The sequence below is a fragment of the Branchiostoma belcheri genome, unplaced genomic scaffold (genome assembly GCF_001625305.1).
Source record: "Branchiostoma belcheri isolate BF01 breed outbred unplaced genomic scaffold, Haploidv18h27 scaffold230, whole genome shotgun sequence".
In the NCBI taxonomy this organism is placed as follows: Eukaryota; Metazoa; Chordata; class Leptocardii; order Amphioxiformes; family Branchiostomatidae; genus Branchiostoma; species Branchiostoma belcheri.
Genome location: NW_017803825.1, coordinates 215,167 through 230,221, shown reverse-complemented (window position 1 = coordinate 230,221; position 15,055 = coordinate 215,167). Strand labels below are relative to the sequence as shown.

At 42.8% G+C, this 15,055-nt stretch overlaps 1 protein-coding gene across 5 annotated transcripts in view; it reads left to right on the top strand.

The window, feature by feature from the left end:
* The window catches only part of LOC109470756 (rho GTPase-activating protein 7-like), a 30,991-nt gene that overhangs the window by 11,762 nt on the left and 4,174 nt on the right, over nucleotides 1–15,055 (top strand). For 3 of the 5 annotated variants that reach the window (XM_019769820.1, XM_019769821.1, XM_019769823.1), the window contains 12 exons: nucleotides 4,569–4,640; nucleotides 4,990–5,071; nucleotides 5,979–6,039; nucleotides 6,951–8,266; nucleotides 8,833–9,018; nucleotides 9,709–9,755; nucleotides 10,121–10,233; nucleotides 11,149–11,347; nucleotides 11,789–12,054; nucleotides 12,663–12,716; nucleotides 13,109–13,255; nucleotides 13,926–14,089. In XM_019769820.1, coding sequence (XP_019625379.1) covers nucleotides 4,569–4,640; nucleotides 4,990–5,071; nucleotides 5,979–6,039; nucleotides 6,951–8,266; nucleotides 8,833–9,018; nucleotides 9,709–9,755; nucleotides 10,121–10,233; nucleotides 11,149–11,347; nucleotides 11,789–12,054; nucleotides 12,663–12,716; nucleotides 13,109–13,255; nucleotides 13,926–14,089 — 2,707 coding nt within the window. Of the gene's footprint in view, nucleotides 1–1,290; nucleotides 1,892–3,593; nucleotides 3,701–4,568; nucleotides 4,641–4,989; nucleotides 5,072–5,978; nucleotides 6,040–6,950; nucleotides 8,267–8,832; nucleotides 9,019–9,708; nucleotides 9,756–10,120; nucleotides 10,234–11,148; nucleotides 11,348–11,788; nucleotides 12,055–12,662; nucleotides 12,717–13,108; nucleotides 13,256–13,925; nucleotides 14,090–15,055 lie in introns of those variants that run through there. The other 2 variants (XM_019769825.1, XM_019769824.1) reach the window with 2 other exon arrangements.

The following is a 15,055-nucleotide window of genomic DNA, read 5'->3' as shown; positions in this document are numbered from 1 at the left end:
CTCTCTATTTGGCTGATTTCTACTCTTTCCAGCCGCCTCCCCAAGCCTGGTAGAGGCTACCTTCGCCTGACAAAGTCTGCATTTCTAAATTTTGTCCATAGATTCATCTGCTGATGATGGACAAAAGTGTTTACTAGTTAGTACCTGTGCAAGATGGTAGGAGTTCTGTTATTTGTTGATAACTGGCAGTCGTTGTCTTTTTAAGCCTCTTACATAGCTTATAATGTTTTCATCAGAAACTGCCTGTGATTCCTTGCTTGTTTGACTGTCATGAATGATAATAATGAATAGATAGCCTGTTAGGTCTGGTTTACACGCAAGCAGTACCCTTACGCAAGCAGTACCCTTGCGTAGGAAAATTGCACACATCAAATTTTTCCAGTGTGTAAAACAGTCTCAATTTTTACAGAAACTCAGCTTAAGTGATGATTGACGTAATTAAATCAATTAAGGATCAGGATCTAGTTTGCATGATTAATGGGGAAATCTTATACATCTGCTGCATTCCATGACTATTCAAACATGTGACGTGTGTAACTGAGAAAGAGAAGAAAGATGAATCATGCAAATGAATATCTAATTTGCATAATCCATAAGAAAATGCTATAATTTTGTGGTAATGGTGTCATACTTGCGGCATGATAAGGCTATCATTGGACAACTCCTGTTATTTGGGTGGAAAATGTGGTCAACTGAAATAATTCATGCAGATGAGGGTATTTTGCATAATAGAAAAATATTTATAATTTGTCAGTCACTACGGTTAACATTAATTGAAATCATTGGTAAAAATATTGGGCCTGGGAATTGTAGATTCTTACTTTTTTGCATACATACAATACTAAGTAAAATGTTACTAGTCAGAGGTAGACTGAGGTCTGGTAGTTTGTTTCTGTGTTAGCCAAATTTATTGGGTGCAAGCTTCTTCTTAGACTAAGACATTACAAAACATGAATATAGTACAGGTGGCCATGAACAATAAAGGAAGTTATGTGACAGGAAGGCAATGTACATCTTGCTTTATATAGCATGTGTTGTCCACGTGTCAGCAACAACAATTGTTTACTTGTTTGTGTTTATTACGGTCAGTTTGCCCAAAAGTCATTGTTTGCGTTGCAACTCTGTGCCCCATCTCCATGTAAGTTAAGTTGTAGCTGCCTTTATTGCGCTGTGTTCTCCACGTGTGGACAGCACGTTCATGGTAAGATATCCTGTTGTTTGGTTTTGGGCACATGCTCCCGGGAGGGGGGCCACAAAACGTCTGTGGTAAAATCTATGTGTGCGGCTGCCTCTATTGGTTCCAGGTACGTCTTTGTTAGATAGTTGTTATTGAGAATAAACACCCACTGCAAGTGTTTGGTTATAGCTCACTGTTGAATGGCAGAACAGAATAAGAACTTAACGGGTGGCCAGCACAACAGCCAGGGTCCTGACTCCTACGTCAGACAATGCGTTTGTCAACAGTTCCCACCATATTACATGTCCACAGCACATTTCCCAACCTATAAGGTAGCCATTTTCTGGCTAGACTGACAGTCGCGCTTTGAAGGGTTGCCGTGTTGCTATTACATTAGTAACCTTGCACCCGCCGCTCGCCATTGAAAATTCCTTCGCTGCACCCTTCATCCTTTTGTACACAACTTGCGAATACACACACACCTCCGTTCTCACGGCTCAGAGGGATCATCGTTTCAGAAAACAAACAGTCCACAATGGACTGGGCCGACACAAGAGGAAGGTACCTGCTGTTTATTACAGTAGTATGTGGTAGGAAGCACGGGGACACACACGTACACGGCACAGCGGCAGCACACATCGTGAACTGTCTTATTTGGTGTTTCGTGCGAGGAAAGGATTTCTAGAGTTGACAGAAGTGTACAGCCTACTACAGGTGAGTGGTTGACTGACCGTTGTCTACTCAGGTGTCAGCTGCATTCCATGTGCGATCCTACCCTTCCATGTTTGCTCTGTCTTGACTTGAGGGCCAGCAGCATGCCCTTTTTCGCAAGGCGTAGTCAGGCCTATTTTTAGTCTTCGTAATCCGTAGGCAGCCGCCCCAAATCATCGTAATTCGTAATCAGTACATTAGCCGTAACGTATAATTGTTCATAATCAGCTCTGAGAATTTAACGTAACTTGTAAGGCGAAAATTTTGTATAGTTCGTGATCACTACCCCCCATGCATGCCCTCTTTCTTGGCTAGTAGTAGGTTTCAAGGTATTTTAATGCAGGAATGTTGGATCCCTCTGTTGGTACCCAGCAATTACTCGTACTGGGAAAATGGTTTAGCAAGGGGGGAAGGGCATGGGAAAATTTTGTAGCCTTGTTTTTTATTGTAGTGGCTTAAAAAAAATTAAGGTTCTACTAAGAAGTAAGAAACCATAGTTTACCATGTACAATTTTCACTGACTTAAGACTCAACTTGTACTTGTAGTCTGTGTAACACAAACTCTGCCATCCACGGCTTTAGTGGCCCCTCCCCGCATTTTCAGGGGCAGGAGGTCAACCGTAAAACCATTCAATCAGGCTATTTTTTATGCAGTTTTATTCACACCTTTTTAATAGAGATATTGACAAACTATATACTCCGTACTATATATACAACTCATCTCCTAGATCTGCACAAAATTGAAAAGGTTGATGCCCACTTTTTTGTGTCAGTCAAAGGGCCTATTTACACGGGGCAAAAGGATTTGGCGAACGATGCACGGTGCCAGTGGCACGAGTCATGGGACAGATTTTTTTAGCGTGATAACAAGCCCGCGACTGCCGTTATATTTGAACTGGAAAATCATCGCAGTTGAAGTCGTACAGTCTCAAAGCCAACATATTCCTATACCATACAGTACAGTTTACACCTAGCTGATGGTCACATGAGACTTTCTACCCAGTCTTCACTACTTTTTATACCATCATCATAGACACCAGGGGGTTCTCTGTTATACTGTGTTCTGTGACCTTTGTACAGTCCTGTTGACCATAGGTCCTTCATGGCCATAATGGTCACACTGGACCAAACGTCTAAGGGTTATTCTAACAAATTGTAGGTATAATCATATAGTAAGTATGCCAATACGTGTTGTATTTTATTTATGTCATCCTCACCTGAGAAAACACACATTTCAATGCGAAATGGGCCAAAACTTGGTGTCCCTTAAGAAAAAATTGTAACTACATCAGTTCCAACACCGCACTTACCACGCCACGCGAAATGTGTTTGAATTATTCTGTGGAACATTTGGAAGTCTGTGTGATACAGCTTGTTAGTTATCACATGGGCCAAAACACCCGTATCAAACGTTATCGCCCAGGTATGTCATATGTGTATGCAGATATAAGGCACTGCAAAATTCCATTGTGCACGCCTTGCACTGATAACAGACTGTACCATTAGTACAGTGACAACACTGAGGTTCCTCACAAAAATATTTGGAGCCATTATGCCATCCTAGTTAATGTTAGACATACATGTACAGCTTTCAAGTGGCCATACTGAAACAGAGAACAAGAGAAATTGTTGAATGAAAGTGTGGATCACTATCATAATGGTTTCTCCCATTTTGGTAGCTGATGTAATGGTTGTGTACTAATTTGCATATCAGTGTATGGTCCTGTGGCTTGCATGCCTGACCCTGAGGCTTGTCTGTGTGGGGGGTTGGGACTAAGCTTTCCCATCCAAGACTGGAGATGTGGCTTTCAGGTGAGTCAGATTCAGAACAGGTTTCTTAGCTCCTTTGTCTGTTTGTGGCCTGTGCGACTTGTGTAAACAGACCGTGGCTGACAGAGCAGTTGTTGCTGTGTTGCCCAGTGGGCTCTGCTTTTGTGGTGCTGGAACCTTTGGAGTGACCTTTGGAAGGGAAGGGCAGTTTGAAGCTGGATTCTGTTAGACCTCGATGTGCTGACTTAAATCCAAGTCACCTCTGCAATGTTTTGTACTGTCACTAGATGTTAGACAGGCATGTCAGTTACTTCTTAACAGTAATTGTTGGAATTTGGGTGTATGCAGTATTTTGACAGAAACAAGTGGTGGTGACCTGATTAACACTAAGAAACAAGAATTCAGAGATCTCATACCTCCATGAGACGGCGGACCTAGGGGGCTTGCGTATCCAGTTGCACAGCGAGGCATATAGAGGGTTTACGCATCTTGGGCACAGCGAATAGCAGGGAGGGCGTAAGTTGGGGATGGCTACCCAAGGCCCGAGAGCACAACAATTGTTGTTCTGCACATACAGTACCATCTATATAGCACTCTTTGGGGGTATTTCTCGTGCAACACATCACACCGCAGCGAAACGCAACGAATGCGGAAGTAACTGCCACTGCAGAGCAAAAAAAATTGGGGGTCTATGATCTAAGACATGAAATTATTGAAAAATATTGTGCCAGGAATGTCATAGGACAAGGGGTTAACTCTCCTTCACCATCATAACAGCAACCACATCAACCTGGACACATTGCAATCATTTTGTGCACTGTGTATTATTATATACATTACATGACATGAAGAGGCAATGATGATGAAGTCAGTTTATGTGGCATGACTAACTGCTCTTCTGTTGTTCCAGAACTTGAAGCTATAGAAGCTTGCAAGTGGCTGCGGGACTGTGGGTTTCCCCAGTATGCTCAGATGTACGAAGGTGGGTTGTCTTGTCTTGTCTTGTCTTGTCTTGTCTTGTCTTGTCTTGTCTTGTCTTGCAATAGAATTTCAAACTGAAGTTGAACGCATGTTTAACACTTGGTTATGTTTTGTATGAAGCATTCTTGCCAGTTTTCAGTCCAATGTATTTCAATTTATTCAATTCGACACAAATGGTACAAAAGCAGGGATTGGCTGATGCACCCCTGAATTACAAACATACATCCATTCTAGCTATTCTCTCAGACTGTAGTACATTCAAGTCTTTTCTTGTCAGTTTTATATTATTTTAAGGTACATGAGCAAACATTAAATTGTCGTCACATTTTTCTTCCCATTTTTCAATGTAGATTCCTGCTTTCCTGTGGACATAACATCAGTGGAAACTGATCACGACTTCCTTGACAGAGACTCTATACAGTCATTGATTCGGTGAGTTTCTTCTACATGTACCTTTCAGTGTATCATTACGAAGCAGTTTAAACTGTAATGTCCAACACGAGGATTGGACTGTGCAACTGTGGAGCAAATACCTGTGTTACTGGGCTAGAAGGCTGAGGTCTGTGTTTGCAGGTATGGAGGCACACAAAACAAACAGTCTTAGTACCTTAGGGGGGGTCTACAATAATCAGGTCAGCATTGGAGAACCTTTGAGTGTACTGAGGTGTTTATGCATAAATATGTCAGGCTGTTTTCTTGTCGGACTCCAGCAGTGTACAAAATACCTTTTTGAACCAGGTTGCCCAGTAGGCAACGTACGGCAAAACTTAGGTTGCCCATCAGAATTTTAGGTTGCCCCACCTACAAGTTACTACTTTCCTCAAATTATGTAGTGTTACATACATAAGGCAATTTTGCACGCTGCTCCAGGAAAATTTAGTTGACTGTAGTGGATTAATGTTAACGCTGGGCTTGTTTAAAATTCCACAAGTAAAATTGTAGATGTGAAGGTATTTCTGATTTATGCCTACACATAACCTGTGTACATCATACACACACTGGTAGTTTGCAGCTGTACTATTTGTTGTAGAATGTAAAATGCAAAGTTATAAGTAGACAAATGTACACTACTGGCGAAAAAGATTTTAATGGCTTCCATTGAGAGCTGGTTGATATTGGAAAGGACAAAATTTGCTATCTTTAATTTATCAGAATGATGTACAACAATTGATACAACCATGTTCAGAATTGCAGGTCCAAAGATATACCTGTAGTTACCACATTTATTCATACCTTTCCGGTTATTCCCAATATGCTGACATGTTTGATTTCAAACTAGCCAATAATTTGTGCGTGTTCCAAGACTTCAGTTTGGATAATTAGTTTGTCCTCTCCTCAGACGACTTCGGACCCTGAACAGGTGTGCCAGCATGAGGATTGAAGCTCCACGACCACAAGTGGTGAGTTCAGTTATTCTAAAAATACATCTGCACATTACTTTATTTACTCAGTGAACTGCTATTTGCCTATGTCAGTTTTCTTAAAGAGACATTATTATGACACTGCATCTTATCCTACTCCTTCTTTACCTTAGAACACTAATTTGCGGACAAGACAATACAGTTATTACTATTGCTGCTGTATCAGAGTTGATTTCATCATATCAAAGTAGCCATAGTGAAGAACAAACATCAGTTTTTGTGCACATCCACTAGAGATAGAGAAAGGGGCCGCTATAAAAAATTACCCATGCACAAGAGATTATGTAAATATTGCCCAATGAATGCAGTGGAAAATAAAATTTTATTAGTCAGTGTCCTCACTATGAGACCAACAGAAACAGATTATTCCAAACAGTCTTTGACTGTGTAAAAGCAATTAGCCCTAGGGCATGATTTTGCAAATAAAAGAATATAGTCAGTGTACAAAATACTTTTTAACCAGGTTGCCCATAGGTTGCCCAGTGGGCAACCTATGGCAAAAATTAGGTTGCCCATCAGAATTTTAGGTTGCCCCACCTATAAGTTACTACTTTCTTCAAATTATGTAATGTTACATACGTAAGCATTTGACAATATTTCTAACAGCCTTTAGTTAACTTATACTAGTAATAGCCATTAATACCTAAAATTAAAAAGCATCTGCCGGATACAGTGGTGCAACCCAATTGGGCATGATTTGGGTGGGGGGCATTCTTCAAATTCAGGTAGCACACTGGGCTACCTAGGTTCAGAAATAGGTTGCCCCAAGTAAAATTTGGTTGCCCGGGGCAACTGGGCAACCAGGTATTTTGCACACTGCATAGTATTTGCCAGTGCTGCCAGGTACATGTGTGTGCTAACCCTTCTGTTGTCTGGCTGTTATGTATCAGGTGGATGACTCTGATGAAGAAGACCAGTGTGCCATCAGTAACAAGTGGAAGTTCCAGCGTGTCAGTCGGCGATGGTCTCGCCTGGAGGACTTCCCCCAGGTACCAGAAGTCACAGTGGACCTGGTGCCTGTCCAGACTTCAGACATTCCCACCCAGCTGACCACATCGTACAGTAGTTATGACAGTGTACTCACTGATAGTAGTGATAGAGGGGAGAGCTACAGCTACACTAGTGCCAGCAGTTTTGATAGCCAGACAGGGGGCTACCTGCGCAGCCCCTGCATCAGTAGGAAGTCATCCCGACCTGTGTCCAGCCAGAACACCAAATCACCACACACAGACGTGCCTGGACTACTTCCAGTTACGATAGAAATTGAGCCGGGTGAGCCAAAAGCGCCCCTACCAAATGACCACAGCAGGGACCACCGGGGAGTGAAGGGACTCCTGAAAAGGATGGACACGTTGAGACGAAAGCGTAGTCGGAGTTCCAGCAGGAAGAGGATACATAGTAAGGACCGTGTTGTCATCAGCGGGCCAGTGCTTCAGGAGAGCACCGTGAACCAAGTCAGGATGGACCGGCTGAACTGTGTGGACGTCAGGAAGACTGATGAGAATTCCAACGTGCAGGGTAGGGTCGTACCAGGTGAGGTGGTCAGGAGACAGGCGGCCAGCCCTCACTCAAGGAGCAGACGTGAAGGCTGTGTTTTTGATGATGACATCCTGAACAGTTTGAAAACTACAACTGCCAAATACAGCCCCAACACGTACAACAGAAGAAATGAGTCGATTTCTCGCCGCGAAGGTTTCAACAGAGGCAGTGTTGTTCGAAACGGTTGCATTTCCACGTCCTGCGGGAGCATGTTGAACTACCACACTGGGAGCTTTAACCTGGGCAGTGGTACATGCAGGGACGTGTGGCGCCCAGTCATAAGGAGACAAACCTCAGAAGACTCTCTAGCGACACATAGTATCTACGACAACGTTCCCACATCATCATTGGACACTGCGGGAGACATTGCAGCACCACAGGATAAGGTGGCTGCCGTGGAGGAGATCCTGCAGAGCATCAGCGGACTGAGTCAGGAGATCATGTCAATGAGTTTGTCAGACTTTGACGAGGACGGCAGCCATAACCCGGGCAGCGCCCCTCCCACGCTGTCCCCCCTGCACCAGCAGGTCCAGCTGGAGATACAGGACAGGCCAGCCCTGCCGGACAGCGACATGGGCACGTCCAGTTCCTGGGACGAGCTGGACGAGCGAAGGGGAGTCACACAGAAAGCAAAGGACTCAGGAACCTGCTTGAACAAGCTTGCTGTGTAAGTGGTTTTCCTACAACACTGTTTTCAGTTTTTCTGTGTTTTTCTATATTCAATTAATTTAATCCTTTCTTATTTAATTCATTTGATTATTCTTTATTCCTATGCATGATTGCTGCATCTTTATTTGCTGTGGATTGTTTCCTTAACGGCTTTAAATACTGGTTGCATATGCACCTTAGTGCACCCAAATTTGGAGCTGTGTACTCAATTTTTTTGTGGGTGCACCAGTGCACCCGAATATTTTTGTGTAGGCTTATGTATGTAAAGATGTTAAATGTACACTATGAAAAGTACTAACAAAGCTGTATACTACTGTTACAGTAGTATACAGCTTTGTTAGTACTTTTCATTAGAAGATGATTCATTAGATGATTAATTTTCCCTGACATTCTGCTTATTTAATCTTATATGATACACCCCAAAGTTATTTTGTGCACCCAATTCTTTAGGTTGGGAACACCGGTACCGGTGCACTTATTCCGATAAATGAATTTCTAACCGTGCTTAATCTGGAAATCAACCAAAAATTGGAATGAAAACCGAGTCCTTCCTTCTGCGTACAGAGGCAGGCGTTCCCGGGTGCGCTGGCACAGTTTCCAGAAGTCTGGGCGCCCCGCCCTGCAGGCCCAGCCTCTCCAGGTCCACATCCTGTCAGCAGGGCAGCTTCTCGTCCTGCGCAAACTGTCGCTCCTCAAGCTCACCGCTCTGATGGAGAGATACTCTCCCTCCAACCGCAGCGGCTGGAACTGGTGAGGCATCACAGTCCTGCTACTGGACTATTAGTAGTATTGGTACTAAGGCCACAGCAAGTAATTTTAATGGATGACATGAGCACACGCATTAATTTTCGATTGATTTTGGGAAAAAAACAAATTTTGTTGCTTTCTGACAGTGGTCAACATGCCAAAAATGGGCAAATATGTCTGTTGCCATGCCGGAAGGTGGATGGCAGATAACTATGAAGACAGGAGACAAGAAAAGGCTCTGATTTGTTTTGTTTTTCACTTTTATGCAGTGATATGTGGTACTGGCTGTGTATATTTTATGTTTCCACTAAATCAAAACCATCTGTCCAATGATTGAGCCATAATTTGAAAATGTGGGAACCTTGTTTTTTCAGCCCACCTTGTTGTTTTTTTTGCCCGCTCGCATTAGATTTGGAGTCTGCAGAGGATGCCATCCATAAAATTAACTTGCTTTGGCCTAAAGTATCACTTGAGAATTACCATAAACATGGTGGAATTATAAGAGTTACTGTAGATGTTTTTGTGTGACTCATTGTGTGCCAGACAAAAATCACGGTGCTGGTGGCGGGCCTGTTTACACGCTGAAAAAATCCGACCCACAGCACATGTTGATTGTTGTAGAACAGTTTTTTGCCACTTGTACACAGGAATTGCAATCTGTGCTCAAAACTAATAGTTTGCTTTGTCTCCTAGGGCAATGCCTCGTTTCATGAAAAGAATACGAGCCCCTGAGTATAAAGGTATGTACTGGGTCATATTAGGGTTAGTGATACATGAATCTGTAGATCAAGAAGACACTTCGTAAATATTTTTGTAGGTTTACGTATGTCAAGATGTTATGGAGCAAATTCTTAGCATCTGAGTGTCAGAAAAATAACAAAATCATTGTACTTATTGTACCTTTCTTTAGAAATGAAACATTTAGTTTTTGCATACATTCTACTTATCTTATATGGTGCACCCAGAAATATTTTCCCAAAAATGAATTTTGAGCCCTGATCATGTACAAGATATCCATAGAACAAAAGGAATATAAATGTGTCAGGAGAATGTTGCCCTGTCAGTTGTGTGTGGTTTTACATGTCTTCTGTTCCTTACTGTGCAGATAAAGCAGTGTTTGGGATCCCACTGCTACATGTGCTGCAGCATACAGGCCAGCCTCTCCCACAGTCCATCATCTATGCCATGGACTACTTGCGCAGGACAGCCCTGGACCAGGTCTGTATCAGTACCAGTATAGCCGGTATAACCGCCCTTCGGAGTAACACACCAGCTTCTGTATCTGTATAGCTGGTATAACTGTCCTTCGGCATAACACACCAGCTTCTGTATCAGAATAGCCGGTATAACTGCCCTTCGGCGTAACACACCAGCTTCTGTATCTGTATAGCCGGTATAACTGCCCTTCGGCGCAACACACCAGCTTCTGTATCTGTATAGCCGGTATAACCACCCTTCAGCATAACACACCAGCTTCTGTATCTGTATAGCCGGTATAACTGCCCTTCGGCGTAACACACCAGCTTCTGTATCTGTATAACCGGTATAACTGCCCTTTGGCGTAACACACCAGCTTCTGTATCTGTATAGCCGGTATAACTGCCCTTTGGCGTAACACACCAGCTTCTGTATCTGTATAACCGGTATAACTGCCCTTCGGCGTAACACACCAGCTTCTGTATCTGTATAGCCGGTATAACCGCCCTTCGGTGTAACACACCAGCTCTGTATCTGTATAGCTGGTATAACCACCCTTCAGCATAACACACCAGCTCTGTAGGCATGTGGGGCAGCACCTAGGTAAAAAGTGTATATTACACCGAATGACCTGTTACACCCAATCTTTGCACATCTAACTGTAGGATATCGTTGTAAAGAGGTTCATCAGTCACTTATCAATTAACAGTACAGAGGTACATGTTTGCTACCTTTCAAAACAGTCACTGATTGTTGAATACTCTACTAACTGCTACATGTAATTGCAGGAGTTGTTTAAAGCTTTCTAATGATGATGCCCCAACTGTACTTGGTGCCGATGAGTTCCACTCTACGATAGTTCTTGGAAAATATGAGTTTATCAGTTGTTGATAACTGTGATAGCATGACTGAAGGCATGACTGTTTGCTGTTTTAGGTCGGCCTCTTCCGTAAGTCTGGGGCACGCTCGCGCATCCAGGCCCTGAAGCGCATGAACGAAACCAACCCAGACAGCCTGAGCTACGAAGGCATGATGTGCTATGATGTTGCAGACATGTTGAAGCAGTACTTCCGTGAATTGCCAGAACCGCTGCTCACAAACAAGCTGTCGGAGACTTTCATCAGCATCTTTACACGTAAGAAGCATTTGTGTGTTTGTGTGTACCCCATTTTCTTCTAAATTGAAATTATGCACCTAATTATTGTCTTGGTCATATTTAAAATTTCATATTTGGGTTTTACAGGAAAACTAGCCGGTAAACTTGAGCTGATTTTCACATATTTTGTAGGTTTTACCCTGAACCCAAGCATATAAATTTCTTTTAACTTGCTTGTGCACCCTACTATACATTTTACTGCATCAAACCTTCTCACTTTTGGCGGTGGTGCAGACAAACTAACTAGAAGACAAAGATAACCTGTGCATACAAACAGATTATGCTGGCCACATTAAACCTGTATCTGGGGGAGGCCCATGTGTTGGTTCAGCCCCCTTTGAGATGTTAAGTGCAATTCTTGTTTTATTGGTTATAGAATTACAGGGAGTTATTGCTGACTTCTGTGTTCTGTGTCCTCAGGTCTCCCCATGGATCTGCGTCTGCAGGCCATGCAGGCTGCCGTCATGCTCATGCCGGACGAGAACCGGGAAGTCCTGCAGACCCTCCTGCTCTTCCTCTGTGAAGTGGCCAAGAATGTGGAGAAGAACCAGATGACACCGTATAACCTGGCCGTGTGCTTTGCGCCGTCTCTGTTCCACATCGCTGGACCACGCCGCGGCGATCACGCCCTCACCAGGCGCCACCGCTCCGGACGGCCCAACGAGAGAGAGCTAAGTGAGAACGTGGTAAGTGTTGATGTACAGTTTTGTAGTATACAGGGATTTTCTTCTTACACAACCTGTGCTGTAGCACACCTGCTTATGTTTCGATGTCTAGAGCCACCTACATCAGCTACAAACAGCACTATGCAGGCTTAGACTATCAGAATTGGTGAACTTTTCAGGGCAGGTGTTTAATGAACTTACTATTTCACTTACAAGGTTAACATTGACATTGTACTTCTGCACACACCTCCCTATCCCACACTTATCTTTCTGTAATGATTGAATACAGGTAATCTTTACTGCATATTCTTGCCCAGATGGGCTAAATGTGCAGCGACCATCCATACGTGGTCTAGATTATATAAAACATGGAATTGAACATTGAGGTGCTACATTCTAACACTGAGACCTAAAAACATAAAAGTCTATGTATTATTACAGTAAAACAATATGCTATTTATTCTCTACTGTTAGTCACCGTTTATCTCTTTTAAAACACATACAGTAGCTGTAGCTACATAATTTGTCTACTATATGTTTGCATATGCTTGACATTAAGTATTTAAAGGTGTCATGCTTTGACATATTCTTACATGTCTTGTCTAATAATGTACATGTATCCTTCTCAGGCAACCCATGAATGCCTCGCAATGATGATTACAGAATGCCAGGAACTCTTCCAGGTAAGTTTTTAATCAAGCAGTTAGCACAAGACATTTGGGACAGGAAACAAAACAGCTAATACTGATAGTTACTTCTGTCCCGAGTGTAATGATGTCAACCAGCCCTGTGTTTGAGCAGAAGTGAAGACCTACTGTACCTGTGTGATGCCATACATGTTATTATGTGCCAGGTTAGGGGGAGGGGGGCACAACCAAGTCTCTTATGGGCTGCACACCATCAACTTGAGTTCAACTTGAAGTGTAGTGACTGTTTCCTGTATCTCGGGGAATAATTCTGAAGAGCACTGTCATATGGGAAGGAAAAATATCCCTTGTTACAAGAAGTATAATTCAGCCATGTTTCAATGTCCCATTTGTTGCTACTCTTACCCTGATCTGTGCTGCCTCCACAGGTCCCAGAAGACACCATGATGCAATGCCGGTTCACCTACATGGAGCAGGGAGACCCTGTCACACTGGACCAGCTGGGCAGGAAGAAGTTTGATGAGAGCTCTGATTGGCATAACTACATCGAGAACTGCATTCAGGGGCTGCTGAAGGTGAGTTAGACGCGGGGCTGCTTGGATGCTGTGTACCTGCATGTCTGTAGGACTCAGAAATCAAATCCAGATATGGAATGACTACATGGAATATGGTGTGTAATAACCTGGCAGAAGTTTGTTGAGTAGAGGATTGTTGACGATTTAGAATTTATTTGTATAAAATGACTTTTTGTTTATTATCTATTGCTGAAACTATTGTGTAGCTAAATAACAATGCATTGTGAATTCTGCCCATCCTCCCTTCATTGAGCTTTTTAAAAGCAGCTTAGGCTGAAGACAATACGTTCAAGGTTAAATACAGGTCAAAAAAGGGTTGTGTAAATTTGGATGTTTTGGATCTTGGGTATAGCCAATCTATAACGTGATAAACCAACTTAAAATGGACACAGGTTTCCAACAAGTGTTACACTGGTGAGATCTCTCTGTAGAATGTTCATGTATATTACCTTCTTGATTGGGGTGGGCAAAGCATAAGTTAGTTTCACATCTTGGTATTGTGAAGATTGGAGAGTACAGATGAGGAACTGACAACTAAATGACACAGAAAACCAGAAGGAAACATCATTAACAACTCTTTTGTTCCTGTAAACAATTTCAAAAGAAGAATTGTTTCTATCATAAGTCTAATGCAAGAAAACATCTGATGTCTGTTGTTTGATTGTGTCAGGAATCCCGAGACAAGTTTCGGGGCTGGGTGTCTGTCTCTTGCCCAAATGATGTGGAACTAACCTACAAGAAGGTTGGTGATGGCCACCCTCTCCGACTGTGGAAGTGTGCGGTGGAAGTGGAGGCTCCACCGGTGGAACTGCTCAACAGGGTGCTGAGAGAAAGGTCAGGCCTAGGAAAATAAATGTTGTGTTTCCTGTTTCCCGACCGACCCTAAAAAAAACCGCCGACCCTAGCCTTATTTTTGTGTGGACCCCTGCATATTGCTGAACCAAAACATTTTGCACGACGCTACCGAGAGAATCGCTGTCATTGGTGGAACATCGGGCGCCCCGCTAGCCTTTTGAAGTCGTGTAAACAACGCTAATAATTTGTCTGATTTGTTTGTAAAACAAAGCCATCGACTCCGAAAATAAGTTTAAAAGCCGATACATTTACGAACTAATCGTAGAAAATTCCCTACCGTACTGCACCATCAGCATGCGGCGGCCGCAAAAATTCGGCAACGCGAAAGAAAAATGTCTGGTCCATGATAGCAGTATTTCTCATAAAAATAATGTATATGATTTATTTTTCCCCCTTTGTCGGTCTTTTAGTCCCAAAACGTCTAAAAAAGCGGAAATTTGCCCATAAAACCGGACGAGGAAAGGTAGCTATCGACGTAAACAAATTATAAGCACATGGCGAAAATCAGCAAAATCGGCAACGGGACAGAAAAATGCCTGGTCCATTTATCGATATTTACCATGAAAATGTCGTCTGTGGTGTATTTTTCCTTTGATGTGAGTTTTTAGGTCGCAAAACCTCTAAAAAAGCAGAAATTTGCCCACGAAAACGGACTGGCAAGGCATGGGGGAGGGCGCTGTTGACGCCTGCATGACCCCCCAAAGGTTGAAGGTCATAGGGCAGGTCCATTGCGCAATAACCTTAAATCGCCGATTTAGCTAATTTTTTGGGTTCAAATTGATACAATCACACTATCGATTTCTAGGCAAACAAAGGGATAGAAACCAATTAAAATTTTGTGCAGATTTAAATTTTTTTTTTCTTTAGTAATTCTTTTTTGTTTCTTTTCTTTCTCCCAAATCCCTGGGAGAACCCTGAAAACCTGTAGACTTGAATCAGGACCTG